The 19,544-nt window shown below is 35.6% G+C and overlaps 1 protein-coding gene across 1 annotated transcript in view; it reads left to right on the forward strand.

The window, feature by feature from the left end:
- The window catches only part of LOC148946351 (rab3 GTPase-activating protein catalytic subunit-like), a 242,629-nt gene that overhangs the window by 15,492 nt on the left and 207,593 nt on the right, over positions 1–19,544 (forward strand). Inside the window, exons 4-5 of the mRNA XM_089097676.1 lie at positions 3,910–4,046; positions 7,191–7,207. Of these exons, the coding sequence (XP_088953802.1) occupies positions 3,910–4,046; positions 7,191–7,207 (154 nt within the window). The remainder of the gene's footprint in view (positions 1–3,909; positions 4,047–7,190; positions 7,208–19,544) is intronic.

Consider the following 19,544-nt stretch of genomic DNA (forward strand, 5'->3'; position numbering starts at 1 on the left):
TATGTAATATGTGTAGCAACAAGTAAAAAGGTGAATTGCTCAATATTTTCATTTTGTCACTGAGCGACTTTGTCACTCTGACAATACTTTGAAACCAGCTTTTGAGCAAATGAAATAATGCCTTACCTGCTATCTTGTCAGAAGTTCCTGGATACCTTGCCAGATGACATTGAACTTCCTCTGGTTGGTATTTAAGACAGAAAAAAAGTTTTGTTGTCAGTCTTACTGTGAAAGATTGGCTCCACAACGACCCTAGACTTGAAAAAATGAGAATGTAATCTTTTGAACCCTGTCACTCATCCATCCGGGAAGTAAATGCAGCGCATAACGCGATTGAGAAATGTTTTTGGAACCCAGATGCACACACTTTGCTTTATCTGACTTGAGAATTACTTTGGAAGAAAGCTCCGTCCTAAGGTTGTCTTACAGATGACTGATGACAAGTTTTCTGGTTACCAGGCAGCCGCGAGGGAGTGGAAATGTTGTAGGGCCGCTTACTTGAACGCAAAAATGCACGAGTTCTGCCAGCAATATTTTCTGGGATATTGAGCTGCCAGGGATATTGGGTTTGATCCAAAACGTCTGTTGCAGAAGATATTTGTAAGATAGCTCTAAAGTGAATTTACAGGATGCAAGGATGGGAATACAGGATGCAAGATATCAAATGTGTCGTTGGCCTGTCATTGTATGAGTGACATGTCAGTGACATAATAGTGACGTTTCATTGTGACAACAGCCTAGTCAGTATATTTTCAGCTAGACCTATTTCAGTACAAATTCAAAGCTCAAAATTTAAAGCTTCAAGTGAAATATTTCTGATTGTAGGCCACTGAACAAAAAGCAATCTAAGTTAACTACCAAATGAAAAAAAAAACACTTTAGAAAAAAAAATATTGGGCAAGGCCCGTGACCCCCCGCCCAAATCATGCATACACTTGCCCCACTCTCAAGTCTCATTCCCTGAAACACTTGCCCCATTCTCAAGCCTCATTCCCTCAAACATTCCCTCAAACACTTGCCCCACTCTCAAGCCTTATTCCCTCAAACATTGTCTGGATAAGTAAATGAAACACAGTCATTAAAAAATAGGGATTTTGTCCCGTAACCCCACCCTACATCTCCAGTTAAGGCTCATGAAAAGTTTGCCTTACTAAAGAAGATACTGTGGTCTGTAGGAATAGCCCCATGTAAATTGACAGGCATCAAGTCACTACTTAAATTTCTTTCAACTGAGCACGCTGCTTACTTCTGTAGAATAATATCAAGCCCCAAGCAGGGAAGATAGAGTTAACAAAAATTGAGAATCTGTTAAAATTTCTTGCCCCAAAGAACATGCAGTGGACACATCGGGTTTAAACCTGCACTACTGACAAGGAGTTAGAAATGAATGAAATTATGTTTCGTTTTCCATTTTTCACTTGTTTTTTTTCTGCTATGAAGATTATATCTGCAACACTTGAAGTAATTTAAGTTGAAAGAAGCGATGAAACGAGCCAAAACAGTACTTCGTTTTATTTGAATTGGACAACTTGTTTAGCACTTGTGAGTCGTTTTCTCGTGCCTACAGTTTCCAATCCAAAATTTAGGGAGTTTACGCTTGTAATAGTTTTTTTTTTTGAATTAAGAAATTGATTGATTGATTGAATATCGTATCTCTATTTCACTCGTGAAATAGAGTTATAACTTGAAAAAATGCTTTTCAAGAATGGATTGGTTTTATATATGTTTTTTTTTATGTATAGAATAGAATATTGCTGAGTAGTTTCAAACAGTTCGTGGTAACGAACTGTAAGTAAGGACTGACCCGGCTCAACAGTAACCGAAACAAAAAACAGAATTTTAATACCAATAGATACATCAAAAGAATCAGATGTTTGCTGATTTCAAATATATACGTTTCATTAAGTTGTCTTACCTATTAAAAGCTACGCGCCTGAGAAAATTTGCCTTATTTTCGAAAAAAGTGGGAAACACCTTCTAAACATCTTAGAACTTTAATGAAAATCACACAATCAGATTCAGCGTATCAGAAAATCCTACTGTAGAGGTTTCAAGCCCCTATCTGCAAAAATGTGGAATTCTGTATTTTTTGCCAGAAGAAAGATCAGGGATGCGTGTTTATTTGTTGCTGTTTTTTTTTCAGGGGTGATGGTATCGACCCAGTGATCCTAGAATATCGCGAGGGGGCTCAATCCATCGGAAATAAAAAGTTCCAGGGCCTTTTTTAAGTTACAAAAAAATGGAGGGCAACTAGGCCCCCTTCCCCGCTTATTTTTTTCACAAAGTTACCCGATCAAAATTTTGAGATAGCTATATTGTTCAGCATGGTCGAAAAATACAATAACTATGTCTTTGAGGAAGACTTAATCCCCCACAGTCCCCGGGGGAAGGTCTGCAAGTTATGAGCTTTGCCCAATGTTTACATATAGTATTGGTTATTGGGAAGTATACAGAAGTTTTCAAGGGGGATTTTTTCTAGTAGTTGGGGGAGGGGTCGGGGGTTACGTGGGAGGATCTTTCCATGAAGGAAGTTTTCATGGAAAATTGCCATGAAAAGGGCGCCGGATTTCACAGCATTATTTAAAAAAACGATCAGAAATTAATTTTTAAAAAACAATTTTTTCAACTGAAAGTAAAGAGCAACATCAAAACTTAAAATGAACAGAAATTATCATGTATATGACTGGGTTTGCCCCCTAGTCATTACCTCGCTCTTTACGTTAAAGTTTTTTTTTGTACTTTCATCCTTGCCCTTTATTCTAATTAACGGCCTTTGTGATTAAGGGGTCATTCTTAAAGAATTTGAACAAAATTTGAAATTTAGCATAAAGAGAGAAGTATTGACTAAGGGGCGAACCCCCTAATGCACGTAATAAAAATATAAGAATATAGAACTTCGTTACGTAAGTTAATTCGTAAGTTACTTCAGATAAAAATTTCAAGAAAGCCATTTTGCCAAAAAAAAGGAAAATTAATATACAAATTTCGTTTTAATTATTCATTACGGTGAGCCAAAATCAAAGCTGCATTAATTCAAAAACGTTCAGAAATTTAATAAATAAACAAGTATTTTTAACTGAAAGTAAGAAGCGACATTAAAACTTAAAACGAACAGAAATATTCCATATAAGAAAGGGGCTGTCCCCTCCTCAACGCGTCACACTTTACGCCAAAGTTTGACTCTGTCTCACAATTTTATTTTTTAAAACAAAAAAAAACTTTAGCGTAAAGAGCGAGACGTTGAGGGAGGGACAGCCCCTTTCATATACAGAATAATTTCTGCTCGTTTTAAGTTTTAATGTCGCTCCTTACTTTCAGTTAAAAAAAAATGTTTTTTTTATTTAATATCTGGAAGGCTGTGTAAAAAACCAAGTTTTCCAACTGCTTTTTTTATGTCATCTCGAGCGTAGAGGCGACAATCCGCTTTCCCACAACGATGCCTAGCCACTTATCTCTCCAATGGATACTGTTTATCCTAAAAGGGAAATTAAACAGAGCTGAGCCGTATGTGACTATTCAAACCTTTCAGTGACCTTCATGCTCCATTTATTTTTAACTTTGGGGTTAATCTTGAATCCAATTGGTAGAGCGCATTGCCCTATATAATTAAAGAAAAACATTAAATGAAGAAACAAAGGCAGAAATTTACAATAAACAATTTGCGTCTCATATTTACACGAGTAACTAAATATTAATTTTTTATTGGTGTGTATTTTTTTTTTTAACTACACATTGATATTTAAATTATTTTTAAGTGTTTTTGGGTATTGTAAGATAAAATATTATGCCTTTATTAAAAGTTCAAAACATATTGTATAAACTATAAAAATAGAATATAATGTAAATATAAAATATAACATGTAATGTCTGAAAATATATTGCGGAAGTTTACATCATATTTTATTTTAGCAATGTCCCCGTATTTATTCGGGTCTACCAAAAATGGCAAGATTGTTATGCTGGAGTTTATCTAAACAATCATATGCGAACTGATTTCGATGTTATTCATTTGAAACAAATTCCAGCGTCCTGCTCATACCTATCCGGTAACTATTACTTTTAATAAAAATTTTATTATTTCCAATTGATTAATAATTAATACATTGATTTTGACACTCTGTACCTGAGTATATTTTTTTTTGAAGTTCATAAAAAGTTGACTTTTTACTGGAAAATTCAATTTTTTTCTTGTGTTACCTGACAAGTTCATGGATAGTGTATCCAAGTTTAGTCTAAGATTGATTCGAGGACCTTTCTCCTCTCTTTATTTCAGTCACGTGGTCATCTAAGCTTTTATTTTTCTTGTTTAAGCAAGACTTATTTAAAGAACTATTTGTACAGAAAGAGAAAGCAAATTGCTGAGTATCTGGTATGAATGAAAAATATTCTCGTAATATAGGTAATTCCTTGGCTTTAGTGGTAAGTCATACCATTAACAATAGTAAAATTTTCTCTAATCTAAAAACACTAGTAAATGATTGAACTTTGTGTGTTTACCAAATTGTTTTGAAAGCTGACACTTATGCCATATTTTGGCAAAGCTCCAAACATGGCATGGATTGTATGGAGAGAGTAATAGAGAGAGAAATTAATTTTTACTAAAGACCAATATTCACAAAAAAAAATCATATAAAACAGACCTACCACGTGAAAATCTGTACAGATTTGTTTGTGGCAGGACTCAATATTTTACTCACTTACTACATATATACTGAAAAAAAAAAGTGCAATCATATAAATAAATAAGAAATAAACCTCATGGGAACCGCAAACCAATACTTACACAAGATATAAGATACACTTACCTTCTTCACGCTCTAATTTGCTCAGTTTTAGCTTTTCTAACTTTTGAGCAATTAAAGACCAGCATAGGGTAAATCCACTGACGGTATTGTAGGTCAGATGATTGACCATCTTTGACCTTAAAAAGTAAGGGCCAGCAAATGTCAGTCTTTAATAAAAAAGTTTAATAAAGGCTTGAATCTGAATTATTTGCAGGAATTTGAGCTTTTATTTTCTTGATCTTGCTAATTCTAAGATCTACAAGTTAAGCCAATCCTTAAGCTTCTACAGTAGCATGTACATCTATGCTAGCAAACGACCAGCTTCATTTTTGGTAGAAAAAAGTATATTATATGTTATATATAAAGTATATTATTATAGTAATATAACAAAATATATTATATGTTATATATAAAGTATATTATTATAGTAATATAACAAAATATTTTATATATAGGTATACTATTTGTACCTTTGCGTGTTTTTATTTGCCTACCCCCTTTCGCTCCGCCAACTACTGGAGATAGCTCAGGCGTATAGCGCTGGCAATAACCCTTGATTTTTGTCCCCCCCCTCCGCTCATAACTTTTGACATCTTGGGCCTGGGTTAATAACGGTTTTTGGTCTTCGATTATAACGTTTTATTGACTTCTTCCGCTCGCTTTTCTTGCTAAGTTCGTCAGCTTTGCCATCGCCTCTTCCATGACGTAATCGTGACGTCATTTCAAGCTTTCTTTTTTTAGGTTTCTTTTTTCTATTTTTCTTTTGAGTTTTCTTTTGCTTTTTCATTGAGTATTCTTTGGGATTTAGTTTTTTTTTCAAATGAAAATACCTATAAAACCACACATAAACATGCAAGCACTTGATTTTATGCATATAGGTATGCAAAATCAACTGTGTCTCTGTTTCCATTAAAAAATATTGAAGGAAAAAAAGGAAATTTTGAGGTTAATAACGTAAACTGGTTGCATAATAATAACGTTGAAATCATTAGAATACTTTTAAACCTTGGAATTCCCAAGGAACTTGCTAACAAAAAAGGATCCATTAAACTTGACTAGGAACGTTGTCACAAATTTTATATTCAGAATTGAAGAGGAATTTCCTGAATTGGCACCATTACCTAGTCAAGTCGCCATGTTTATGGTAATTATTGTATGTTACGCTGAATCAAAGGGCTATCTCAAAATTTTGATCGGATGGGAGGGAGGCTAGTTGCCCTCCAACCTTTTTGGTCTTTATATGTTCATCCTTCATGTTCTTCTCCCCAGGCTGTCTCCTCAAAGTTAGAATACCAACACTAATTTTTATTCTTAATCAAGCGTTTGTTTGCCTTTTCCATTGAAGTTTTGTGGTATCCTCGCGTTAATAAAACAAATCTCTGATAGTAAAAAAAAATAATTGGATTGTTTTTCAAAAATTACTAAAAATCACTACCAAAATAAAGTTATCAGCAAAGAAAAAAACACACTAGGAATAGCGATAAATCGTTAGGGGTGGCAACCCTTCCTATGTATTTTGGAATTCATTCTATTACTTTGGAAGTAAAAGCCCACATCGTAGTATCTTTTCTAGATTTATGCAATTTTGGTCATGGAACTGGAGCCTTTTTTAACATTGTAATAATGTTTCGCTCAAATTAGAACCTTCTAGGAGAATAAGAAAAAGCCGTATGCTTTTTCCTGCTTGTAATCATATAGCATAGAGCGAATCCCACTTGCAACTGACGTCATCATAAGGTTTTACTATATTATACTTAAAAGCTGTTTAAGTTCTTTGTCTTTGTAAAAGCAATTCAGTGTAAGTTTTAATCATTTTAGTCATATTTTTAACGTTATGAGGAAGCCTGTACTCAGTTTTATCATGATTCTGTTCATAATAATGTCAGGATTTATCTCTGGGAGCAATATTGCCGATGAAGAGCTTATAGACCTCTTTGATTGCAGATGCGTCTGTATTGACTGGAAATCAACCAGTTGTCCCTGACTAAAATGTGACACCAGGCTAAGCTCAATTTTAATACCTAATTCATTATTACTTATTTACATCAATTCATTAATTACATTATTTACATTAATTAATTTATCTTAATTACAATTACAACTCATTATGTTATTAATTTAATTAATTACATTACTTAATTAAATTATTACTTAATTCTTTATTACTGCTTAAAACTTTTTGACTCTCTAGTAGAGCTTAGTACACTGTTTCTGAACCGTACTTTATGCTTGAGAACTTACAAAAATGAAAATCTCCTGGAATATATTCTAAGTTTTTTTCATAAATTTTCTCAAATCCTGAACAGTGGTTTTCGCAGGCTAATATGTGAATATTGGAGCTATGATAAGGGAATTCATCAAAAGGTGAATCTGAACTGATTTATTAATATAATTTTCTTTTTTTAGATAGGGGTTTGAATGTGGTATTTTAAGCAGAAGGGGGGGGTGTTCTCAGGACGGAAGAAATTCATTAGGACAGCTTATAGAGTAAAATAACACAGTAATTTACTCTCATAACAGAGTAAAATTAAAGCTCAGCAATGGAGTTGTGGAGGTGACATTGATCCCAAAGCCAAGCTTATTAGACATTTAAAAACCAGCAATGAGAAAATCTAAGTGAAAAAAAAACAGCAAACGAGACTACGGCCAGTGGAGAAAAAAGACGACAAATGCAAAACAACGTAGATATTTCGCCTGTATCCAAACAAGGCGTCTTCAGCACGAAAGAAACACAAGAAGAACAAGATAAAAAACCAAGCTAAAACTAAATAAACAATAAAACCACCACAAAAATATATATATATATATATATATATATATATATATATATATATATATATATATATATATATATATATATATATATATATATATATATATATATATATATATATATATATATATATATATATATATATATATATATATATATATATATATATATATATATGTGTGTGTGTGTGTATATATATATATATATATATATATATATATATATATATATATATATATATATATATATATATATATATATATATATATATATATATATATATATATATATATATATATATATATATATATATATATATATATATATATACAATTAGCACAAACTGATCCACATAAGGAAAAGATGGTATTATAGAGCTACTTCAGTGAGAGCACAAGAATAACTGAGGAAAAATAAAAAAACTGGAAATTACTTTAATTATTCTGTTGCGAAATAATCCTTTTATTGGCTATTATTGAAGCAAATCGTTTTGGTCTAGTAGGTAAAATAGTCCCCTGGTAATTATTTAAAATCTTAACTCCCTTATTGACTGCTGATTCACTCTTTAGAAAATTATCATAAATTGGGTCAATATTAAACTATCCGTGTCCCTATTTATCGAAAGGTTAGCAAACATATGTTTTTTTTTAATTTCAATGGCTTTTCTCGCCCATTGTGTGTACCCCTTATCATAGGCAGCGCGATAGCGCTGCCTAAGTAAAGAACGATGTGGGCACAATGTGTTTTTTTTTTCCTCCATACCCGGGCACTTCGTATCAAAGGAGTTGTCGTAGAAACTTCAAAAAGGGCTCATTCGATTGGAAATTGAGAGTTCTAGTGCCCTCTTTATTTGTAGTAAGTAATCGCAGGGTAATGAGCCCCCCCCCCACGCCCATACTTCCCCACAACACCGTCAATCCAAATTGTGAGATGGCCTTTATGTTCTACGGAAGGGTATTCAAGATATAAAACCCGTTTTTGATAATGACGCTCCCCCACAACCCTCAGGGAAAGGGTTTTTGTTATGCCCAGAGGGCTTACAAGAACGATGTTGGCACAATGTATCATTTATTATTTTGTTTCTTTAGAGCAGGGCACTTCATATGGAAGGGGTCGTCGCAGAAACTTCAAAAGGGGCTCATTCGATTGGAAATCGAGAGTTCTAGTGCCCTTTTTAATAGTCGAAAGTGATTAGAGGGCAACTACCCCCCCTCCCACACCCATCATTCCCCCAAACACATCCAATCAAAATTTTGAGATAGCCATTTTCTTCAGCGTAGTTGATATCCAGAGAGAAAATATGTTTTGAAGAGGACACTCCCCACAACCCTCAGGGCAAGGGTTTTAAGTTATGCCCTGGGGGCATCTAAGGTTTTATAGAAGGCGTTGTCGTAGAAACTTCAAAAAAGGCTCATTCGATTGGAAATTCAAAGGGCTAGTGCCCTTTTTAATAGTCGAAAGTGATTGGAGGGCACCTAGCCCCCCCCCCCACGCCCATCATTCCCCCAAACACATCCAATCAAAGTTTTGAGATAACCATTTTGTTCACCATATATGATTTCCAGACAGAAAATATTTTTTTGAGGAGGACACTCCCCAGAACCCTCAGGGCAAGAGTTTTAAGTTATGCCCTGGGGGCGTGTAAGGTTTTATAGAAGGCGTTGTCGTAGAAACTTCATAACAGGCTCATTCGATTGGAAATTCAGAGGACTAGTGCCCTTTTTAATAGTCGAGAGTGATTGTAGGGCAACTAGCCCCCCCCCCACGCCCATTATTCCCCCAAACACATCTAATCACAGTTTTTAGATAGCCATTTTATTCAACGTAGTTGAAAGTTTTGGAAATTAGGTCTTTAAGGATGACAACCCGTCCCCCCACAGCCCTCAGGGCAAGGTTTGTAAGTTATGCCTTTGGGGTATTTAAAGTTTTTATAGAAAGTGTTGTCGTAGAAACTTCAAATGGGCTCATTCATTTGGAAACTGAAAAGGCTAGTGTGTTTTTCAATAGTTAAAACTGATTGGAGAGTGACTAACGCCACTATCACGCCCACCATTTTCCAAAACACATCCAATCAAAATTTTGAGATATTCATTTTGTTCAATGTAGTTTGAAGTCCTTGAAATTATGTCTTTTAGGATGATAACCCCCCTCAGAGCCCCCAGTGCAAGGGTTGTAAGTTATGCCCTGGGGCATATAAAGTTTTTATTGAAAGCGTTGTCGTAGAAACTTCAAAAGGGCTCATTCAATTGGAAATTGAAAGGGCTAGTGCCTTTTTTAACAGTCGAAAGTGATTGGATAGCGACTAACGCTCTTCTCACGGCCACCATTTTCCAAAACACATCCAATCAAAATTTTGAGATATCCATTTTGTTCAACGTAGTTGAACGTTCTGGAAATTAGGTCTTTTAGGATGATAACCCCTTCAGAGCCCTCAGTGCAAGGGTTTAATTTATGCCCTGGGGGCATATAAGGTTTATATTGAAAGTTGTTGTGTAAATCATAGGCAGCGCGATCGCGCAGCCTAAGTAAAGAACGGGGACACTCGAGAACGAGACGAAAAAACGGGGACTAAGTAAAGAGGAGGACACTCCCTCATAACCACAGGGCAAGGGTTTTAAGTTATGCCCTGGGGGCATATAAGAACGATGTTGGCACAATGTATTATTTATTAATTTTTTCCTTTAGAGCAGGGCACTTCGTATCGAAGAAGTTGTCGTAGAAACTTCGAAAAGGGCTCATTCAATTGGAAATTGAATTGGCTTGTGCCCTTTTTAATAGTCGAAAGTGATTGGAAGGTGACTAACACCCCTTCCACGCCCACCATTTCCCGAAACATATCCAATCAAAATTTTGAGATAACCATTTTGTTCAGCGTAGTTGATTTCAAGATATAAATGATGTTCTTGAGGACAGTCCCCAACAGCCCTTAGGGCAAGGGCTGCAAGTTATGCCTTGGGGGCATATAAGGTTTTTATAGAAGGCTTTGTCGTAGAAACTTAAAAAAAGGCTCATTCGATTGGAGATTCAAAGGGCTAGTGCCCTTTTTAATAGTCGAAAGTGATTAGAGGGCAACTAACCCGCCTGTCACGCCCACCTTTTCCTGAAACAAATCTAATCAAAATTTTAAGATAGCCATTTTATTCAACGTAGTTTTAAGTTTTGGAAACTAGGTCTTTGAGAATGACAACCTCCCCTCCCCCCCACAGCCCTTAGGGCAAGGGCTGTAATTTATGCTCAGGGGGCATATTAAGTTTTTATATAACACGTTGTCATAAAAACTCCAAAAAGAGCTCATTCGATTGGAAATTGAAATCGCTAGTGCCTTTTTTAATAGTCGAAAGTGATTGGAAAGCAACTAACACCCCTTCCACGCCCACCATTTCCTCAAACACATTCAATAAAGATTTTGAGATGGCCATTTTGTTCCACGCAGTTCAAAGTTCAGGAAATTATACCTTTGAGCAGGGCACTCCCCCCCCCACAGTCTTCAGGGCAAGGATTATAAGTTATGCCCTAGGGGCATATATTGTTTTTATTGAAATCCTTGTCGTAGAAACTTGAAAAAGGGCTCATTCGATTGGAAATTCAAAGGGTTAGTGCCCTTTTTTAAAGTCAAAAGTGATTTGAGGGCAACTAACCCCCCTCTCACGCCCATCTTTTCGCCAAACACATCCAATAAACATTTTTAGATAGCCATTTTATTCAAAGTAGTTGAAAGTTTTGGAAATTAGGTCTTTAAGAATGACAACCCCTCCGCCCTCCCCCCACAAACCTCAGGGCAAGGGTTATAAGTTATGCCCTGGGGGCATATAAGGTTTTTATTGAAAGCGTAGAAACTTCAAAAGGGCTCATTCAATTGGAAATTGAAAGGGCTAGTGCCTTTTTAAATAGTTGAAAGTGATTGGAGAGCGACTAACGCCCCTCTCGCGCCAACCATTTTCCCAAACACATCCACTTAAAATTTTGAGACATTCATTCTGTTCAACGTAGTTGAAAGTTCCGGAAATTTAGTCTTTTACAACTATAACCCCCTTAGAGCCCTCAGTACAAGTGTTGTAAGTTATGCCCTGGGGGTGTATAAAGTTTATATATAAAGTTGTTGTAGAGAATTTTAAAAAGGCGCTCATTTGATTCGGAGATTGGAATTGCCCTTTTTAATAGTCGAAAGTGAGTGGAGAGTCATTAACCCCCCTCTTACGCGCCACCAGCTTCCCCAAAACATTTTCAATCAAAGTTTAGAGATAGCCATTTTTGTTCAGCGTAGTTGAAAGTTCTGGAAATTATGTATTTAAGGATGACAAACCCCCCAGAACCCCAAGGGCAAAGGTTGTAAGTTCTGCCCTGGGGGTATATAAGGTTTTTATAGATAGAGTTGTTGTAAAACTTCAAAAAGGGCTAATTCAATTCGAAATTGAGAGGACTAGTGCCCTTTGTAATAATCAAAAGTGATTGGAGGGTAACTAACCCCCCTCTCACGCCCACCATTCCTCCAAACACATCCAATCAAAATTTTCAGATAGCCATTTTGTTCAACGCAGAAAGTAGAAAGTCGAAGTAGAAAGTTCTGGAAATTAGGTCTTTGAGAATGACACCCCCCCCCTCTCCCAGCATTTAGGTCAAGGGTTATAAGTTATGCTCTTGGGGCATATAAGATTTTTATTGAAAGTTTTGTTGTAGAAACTTCAAAAGGGCTCAGTTGATTGGAAATTAAATTGCCCTTTTTATGAGTCGAAAGTGAGTGGAGAGTCATTAACCCCCCTCTTACGCCCACCATTTCCCCAAAAATATTTAATCAAAGTCTTGAGATATCCATTTTGTTCAACGTAGTTGAAACTTTATTGAACCGTACTTTACTGAAAAAATACAAATGATTTATATTTTTTCAGTAAAGTGCAAATTTTGTTCTGGCCTCGGGAAGGCATAGGGGTTTTGCGTCCAACTTATGTTAATTTCTGCTCGTTTTGAGGTTGACTTGGTTATTTATTTTAATTTCTGTTCCTTTTGGGTTTCATTTATTATCGATGCTGATTTGTGGTAGTTTCACGCTTGGTAAGTTATTTGATTTTATTTTTGCTCATTTTTGTTTAACGGAGTTCTTTACTTCTCTTTGAAAAACTTATTTTGTGGAAAAAGTTTTTTTTTAATAAATCATTTGAAATAGCTAAGGCCTCGTCAAATTTTACAAATTGATCTGGTTGAAACCAAATATGTTCTGCTAATGTTGAAACAAAAGTTTCCGGAGGCTTGCTTAATTGTAGGGTTTTTTCTATTGAATTTCGATGTTCAATACAGAATTTTATACACCCCATTTATTAAATTTCCCCTGGTTAAATCCTTACCAGAACTAAAGAAACTACCCATTGACCTCAACGATTGGAAACATCTATCAATATTAAATTTACGCAAAATCCATGAAAGGTTCTCACCCAAACCAGGTAGATCTGGCAATAAAATTAAGCTTTTTGATACATTTAAATTTAAAGACTGAGAAATTCCAATAAACCTACTATCATGTTTAACACGTCTATTTTCAATTATTTTGTCAATGAACTTAATTGGGTAATTGTTACAAAACAAAATATCCCTCAAGTGTAACAATTCAGAATCCAGAAATTCCCGGGAACAAATTCTAAAGGCTCTATCCAGCAGTGAAATCACAACCCCCCGTTTCACCGACATAGGGTGGCAAGAATGAAAATTCAAAGACCTATCATTGTGCGTCGGTTTTCTAAAAATCGAGAAAAGTTAATGGAGATCCCTTTTGAGTAATAAAACATCCAAAAAGGTCAATTTACCATTTCCTCAAACTCAATTGTAAATTTAATATTTGTATCAAAACTATTTAAATGCTTACAAAATAGGTCTAAGGAGTCCAATCCATGTTTCCAAACGCAAACCACATCATCCACGAACCTACCCCAGAAGCAAGGGGAGATTCTAAAACTGTGTATAGCTGAGGTTTCAATAGAATCTATGAAAAGATTTGCCAATAAAGGAGAGAGAAGCCCCATAAGTAACCCAAAAGTTTGTCTATAAAACCCCTCTAAAACCAAAATAAAAAGAAAATTCATTTACTAGGATAATTAGTTTCATAATGACTTCGATATCCAAACTAGCTAAAGTCACATCTTGTATTAAATCAAAGTGTTTTTTCTAATTTACTTTTTAAAATGTCTTCCCACCTTTTTAAATCACAATTTGAATGCATGGAAACAACATCGAAACCACAGAGAATTGAACTTCCCTCCAACGTGAAATTTCTCAATTTATTAGTAAGATCAGTCGAAATTTTTAAATATGATCTTTATGTTCCCAAAAGTGGACGCAATGCTACCGACAACCATTTTCCTAATTTCGAAACAGGTGACGGAAAAGTTGACACAATGGGGCGGAAGGTCCTCCCGTCTTATGAATCTTAGGTATATCATAGATCTGGGGTGCCAAACAACCCCTAGGATAATATTTGTTATAAAACTGTGGGGTAATTTGAAAATTGTATTTCAATGACTCCAATTCTTTTCTTGTCGATTTTACATATTTATCTGTAGGATCAAAATCCAGTTTTTTGTCAGTTATATTGTCAGAAATAATGGTTTTCATTTGATCATCATAATCTTCAGTGTTCATAATTTCAACACCGTTTCCTTTATCGACTACGGTGATAGTAAGGAATTTATACTTTTTTAAATCTGAAAGCTATTTTAATGTCATTTTTTGTGAGATGTCTTTTCCAATTTTGCTCATATTAAAGGTGTTTAGTTTTCTTACGATATCGGCTCTAAGTTCTTTAGGAGTTTCAACTTTATCTATAGAAGCCATAATTTCTGACTCCACCTTTGAAGTTATTTTTTAATAGGAGATTGGTGTTTAAAAACAGAACTTAGAACCCTTCGACAAAACTGCCTCCTGTTGAATATTAAGAGGTTTAAAAGACAAATTCTTAATTGCTGGACCCAGACAAAAACAAGGATAAAAAACATCCGAATCTTGGAGCTTCTGAAAGAATAGTTTATTAAGCTTGTCAACCTGACGAACATTAGACATAAGAAAATCATGACGAAAAGATCTAATGGCCATTTCCTTAATTCGTATAAAAATGTCAAATGGAAGCCTATTTATTAAGAGGATTTCAACAGAATTTAGGTCCTTAGACAGTTGAAAACATCTCTGTTTTGTTCAGAAACTAAGCGCTTTAAAGCCATTAGGCTTTAATTTGTTTTTTAATTTTGATTTATCTCCAATTTCAAAATGGTTAAATTTTTTAAAAGATTTCGGAATCACTATTTGCTACTTGCAATTTTTAAGAAAGTTTGTGGAGATAATAAATTTTCATGTTTTTTAACCAAAGACAAATAATAATTGACAGAAGCGGCTAATTGTTGCCCGTACAATTGAAGAATACAATAGTATACAATACAATACGAATGTTGCCGTACAATTGACGAAATTGCCCGTACAATTTCGGCTTAAGATCTTTCATTAGGCATTTAAAGTTTTTGAATAAAACAGATAATCTTCAAATTTTGATTCAATATCCTAGGGGTTACAGGAGGGCTGAATAGCAGAAAAGGAACCAACAGGGAAGCTGATTGCCCCCCCCCCCGCAGTAGCTTTCATCCTTTAAAAAGGACACAAGAACTTTTAGTTTCCAATTTAATAAGCCCCCTTCCAAGTTTCTAAGATAGCCCCATGCATTTGAAGTGGGTGGGAAAAGCGGGTTGGTCCTTTTTGGGCTGCATTTCGAGCAAAAGCAAAGGTACTAATCCTTTGAATAATTTTTTGTGTACTAGTCGCCTTGGCTCAAGGACTTACAGCTGTAAGTTTCAAACTAACCGGGGAAATGTTTTTATGGCTCATTTCTGGGCCCCTAACCCCTTCCCAAAGAAAATGTTGACAATCTTTTGGACCAAGACAATAATTCCTGAAAGTTTCACGCCACTGGACTCCTAAGATCAAAAATCTCTCCCCTTTTCCACCATAAAATCTATCTGTAAAGAATCGACAGTTCACATAATTCATGACCCTTACCTTATGGGCTGCTGGGTTATCTCACCCTTGGATGTAAATTTATTGATATATTTAACTATTGTGAACAAAATAGGTACCTTGAAATGTTGATTAGATAGTATATGTATATATCAAAAAGAGTTATAGCATTGGGGCTGGTTGCTCTTCAGTCAATTTTTATTTGAAAAAGGCACTACAACTCTCAATTTCCAATTAAACGAGCCTCCTCCTAAGTTTTAATGACCGCAAAGAAGGTGGGGGGCTGATGAGGGGGCAGTCCTCCTCCTATATGGAATTAATTTTTGCTTGTTTTTTGGGTTTGACTCTCCTCTCTGCTTTCGTAATAAAGGCATAGATCAGAAATATTCTTGGAAATCAAGGAAGGAGGAGGATCTTGGAAGGAGGAATTAGATATCAGTTTTGACTTTTGCCAGAGTCTGTCTATTATTTAGGTACTTTTTTTTCTAGCTCTGAGACCCTGTGTCCAAGATTATCCAGTATTGTCCAATGTGAAGACTCAGGCTCTAAATTTTTAACAAAGGTTAGGCTTTACTACTGACCATTAGTATATATAGCATTGTTTATGGCTAAAATATTCAAGCTAATCATATTTTTATTAGGAAAATTTATACAATTCAAGGTAAAACAATCTTATTTCTAGGTGGTATAATAGAGGTTCAATAGAGGTTCTATGAGGTTTTACTGTCAAACTGGTTATTAGCTATCCAGTTACTGGGTGTCTTACCCTGCCTAAATCATATGCTGAATCTTGAGTAAAATGATAGATATGCTGACTCAGAATCTAGAGTAATTTTCACTCATTAATGTTTTTTTTAACTTTCTCTAATATTTTATATTGGGATAGTATGCATAATATGCAAGGGTGGAATGCGAAAATTCACTAATTATAGTGTCAGAGGGGTAAAAATACTGATAGGGGAGTCACGTTTCTATTACCCTCTTCCAAACATTAATGCTGTATCGGTCCCCTGCCAATCCTCGATCATAGAAAAATAAAATGACGGATTGGAAAGTTCAAATGTCCCTGTTAAAAAATTGGTCACTGACAATGATCCTTATATTCGCCTTCCCCCTCCTCCCTCTGCATTTTCATTCGTAGAGGTTTTTTATGACTAGCAAATTTAGCTTCGTAATCAAATAGCTACGGAATTAAAATCACACCTTTCCTGGGTTTCACACGGCCGACTTCACCTTGCCAAATGCATCTTTTGTAACTTTCAAACCTATACTAAACACCTAAGCTGTTTTAATTTACCAATGATTTGACTAAACGTCATACCAAATTATAGCATGTATACCAAATTATAGAGGCATGATACAACTATCTTTTTTTATGATAAACTTTACGTTTTTTTTTTGGGGGAGGGGGGGTAACGTTGGATGGCGTTAGTTGTCTTTTTTATTACATGAACTCAAGTTTTGTCTATTATTAATGTCCTATGCTCTTTGAAACGGACAAAATAGTTAAAATTACCACATTTTTAAATATTTTGATCAGATTCTTTGGCGAGCAAATACTAATACCACCATAGGAGGCATGGACCAAGGGGGGACCTTGTCCCTGGGGGTCCGTAATAGAAACTGGTGCACCCTCGCCCGGGGCCATGAATACAGGCGGAGGAGGAAGAAGAATCCTCAAATGTACCCTCAGTAGGGCCCATCGGTGTGTGGGCATGTCTTGTGGGTTACAAACCTTCTCCCAGTAATGGGTGAAATTGCATGGTGACGCCGAACACCATCTTGGGAGGATCCTTTAGAGGAGGACAACTGCGGCAGGGCGTAAGATCCATATCTATGGACAACGGCCTCTGCAAAGGGCTGCCTCGACCCTGTCGGGGTACCTGCAAGACTGGGGACCTTATGGCAAACTCTATTCCCACTTGAGGAGTGGCGCCGCTCAAGGAAATTATAGCCTAGTAAACGACACAGCATTCGCAGGAGATTCTGATTAATGGATAATTCTTCTGCTCTTGGTCTTTTTTGGTGGCATTTTCGGGCTGAAAAACCTCTTCCTATCTAATTTATCTACTATGGGCTACCTCCCCATAGTATCATAATATTTGTATGCATGAATATATAATGAGTCGGAGGTAATAGACTTGAGATTGAATGTGCAGGATTTCGACTCTTTTTGATAGAAGAGCATCGCCAAGTGCTGAAAACCATGTTGTGACCGATATGGGCCCAGGATTGCACAATCCTCCATTAAACTGTAGGTCCCAGGGACTTCTTGATGTCCGGTTCTAAGCCCGCTTAAGCGCTTCGGTGTAGACTTTAGAAGATGTGTTGGTCCCCGTCCTGTACTGGTATCTGGGACCATTGCTTTTCCTGAGGCCATAACATTTTCAATGATTTAAAATATCTGAAAATTGCAGATTTGAATATCACGACATTAAAAAATAACTATCGTTCCGATATTTTGATTGACGAATTCAGACGATTTGAATTGGACTTATTAGGAGTTTCAGAAACTCATATCTCAGGGTTTGGAAGCATGAAATTAGGTGATATAGGATTTATTTCCTCAGGCAGAAAGGATGGGGTACATAGACGTGGAGTAGGGCTCTTGATCAATAAGGAAGGTGCTAAGTCTTGTTTAGGGTGGGAAGGTATTGATAATAGAATACTAATCGCTCATTTTATGACTAAAGTTCAGGGTATCAGTTATAGTAGTATATGCCCCTGTAGAACCGACTGATGGAGATACTCTTGACTCAGATGCATTTTGTTCACAGTTACAGGAGCAAATAGACTGGGTCCCAGGTAGAAATATGGTGTTTTTATTAGAAGATTTTAACGCCCAGGTCGGTAGAAATAGAAGTAGATGGTGTTCTAGCCTAGGTAAATTTGGTGTAGTAAAAGAAAACCGTAATGTTTACAGACTTTTGCAATTATGTAGGTATAACAACCTAGTTATAACTAATAAAGTGTTTGGTCATAAAATGTCCCATAAGTTAACGTGGTGTTCACGTGATGGTAAGATAGTAAACCTTATTGATTATCTTATTGTAAACCGAAGACAGGCAGAATTAATACAATATACTAGGGTGTATAGGGGTGCTGTTATTGATGTTAAAAGTAAAGATGACCGTCTAGTAGTGTCTAGGGTTGATTTAAAGCTGAAGTTTCAAAGGGGTAAATACCTCCCGGGAAGTTATGATGTTAATAGACTCCAGGTTGAGAATTTGAGAGAAACTTTCTAGGAAAAGCTGAATACTAAACTGAAGAGTTTAAATTTTAGAATGTAGAAGATGGATGGAATAATTTTAGGAAAACAATTTGTGAAGTTGCTGATGGTGTATGAGGGAAAAAAGTTAGAAACGCAGCTAGGCATATTAGTGAAAAGCTTTATGTTTAATAGAGAGGAGAAGGGGCTTGTACAAGTGTTATCTGAGTGATAGATCATATGATAAAAAAGAGAAATGTAAAGAAAGTGGAGAAAGCATTGAAATATTAACTAAGAAGGTGCAAAGTGCAGACCATGGATGAAATTGCCGAGGATCTGGAAGATGCAGCTAGACGGCATAATCGTCAAATATTGTAATTGCATGTTAATAAATTAAGTGGAATTAGTCTATCCGGACTTGTCCCAGTTAAAGATAAGAAGGGGGCCACAGTTAGTGATAAGGAAAGAATTATAGAGAGATGGGCAGAACATTTTGATAATTTACTAAACCGAGATAGAGTTGCAAGGAAAAGATAATAGAGGAAAATGAAAAAGTTGGTAATACCTTGGAGGTGAAGGAAGATTTGTTTTGTGAGGAAGAATTAGCGACAGTACTAAAAGGATTAAAAAATAATAAGGTCCCAGGTGCTGATACTGTGGTAAACAAATGAATGTGTATTGTCAGTTTAATATACATACACTGATATTTAGTAATCAAAATGTTAATAATATTTGATTTATTAAAGTTATAAAAGTAAAAACATTGATATTTTTTCAAAGTTAAGTGCAAATT

The sequence above is a fragment of the Artemia sp. Qi Xiang Cuo genome, chromosome 12 (genome assembly GCF_049724085.1).
Source record: "Artemia sp. Qi Xiang Cuo chromosome 12, ASM4972408v1, whole genome shotgun sequence".
Lineage (NCBI taxonomy): Eukaryota > Metazoa > Arthropoda > Branchiopoda > Anostraca > Artemiidae > Artemia > Artemia sp. Qi Xiang Cuo.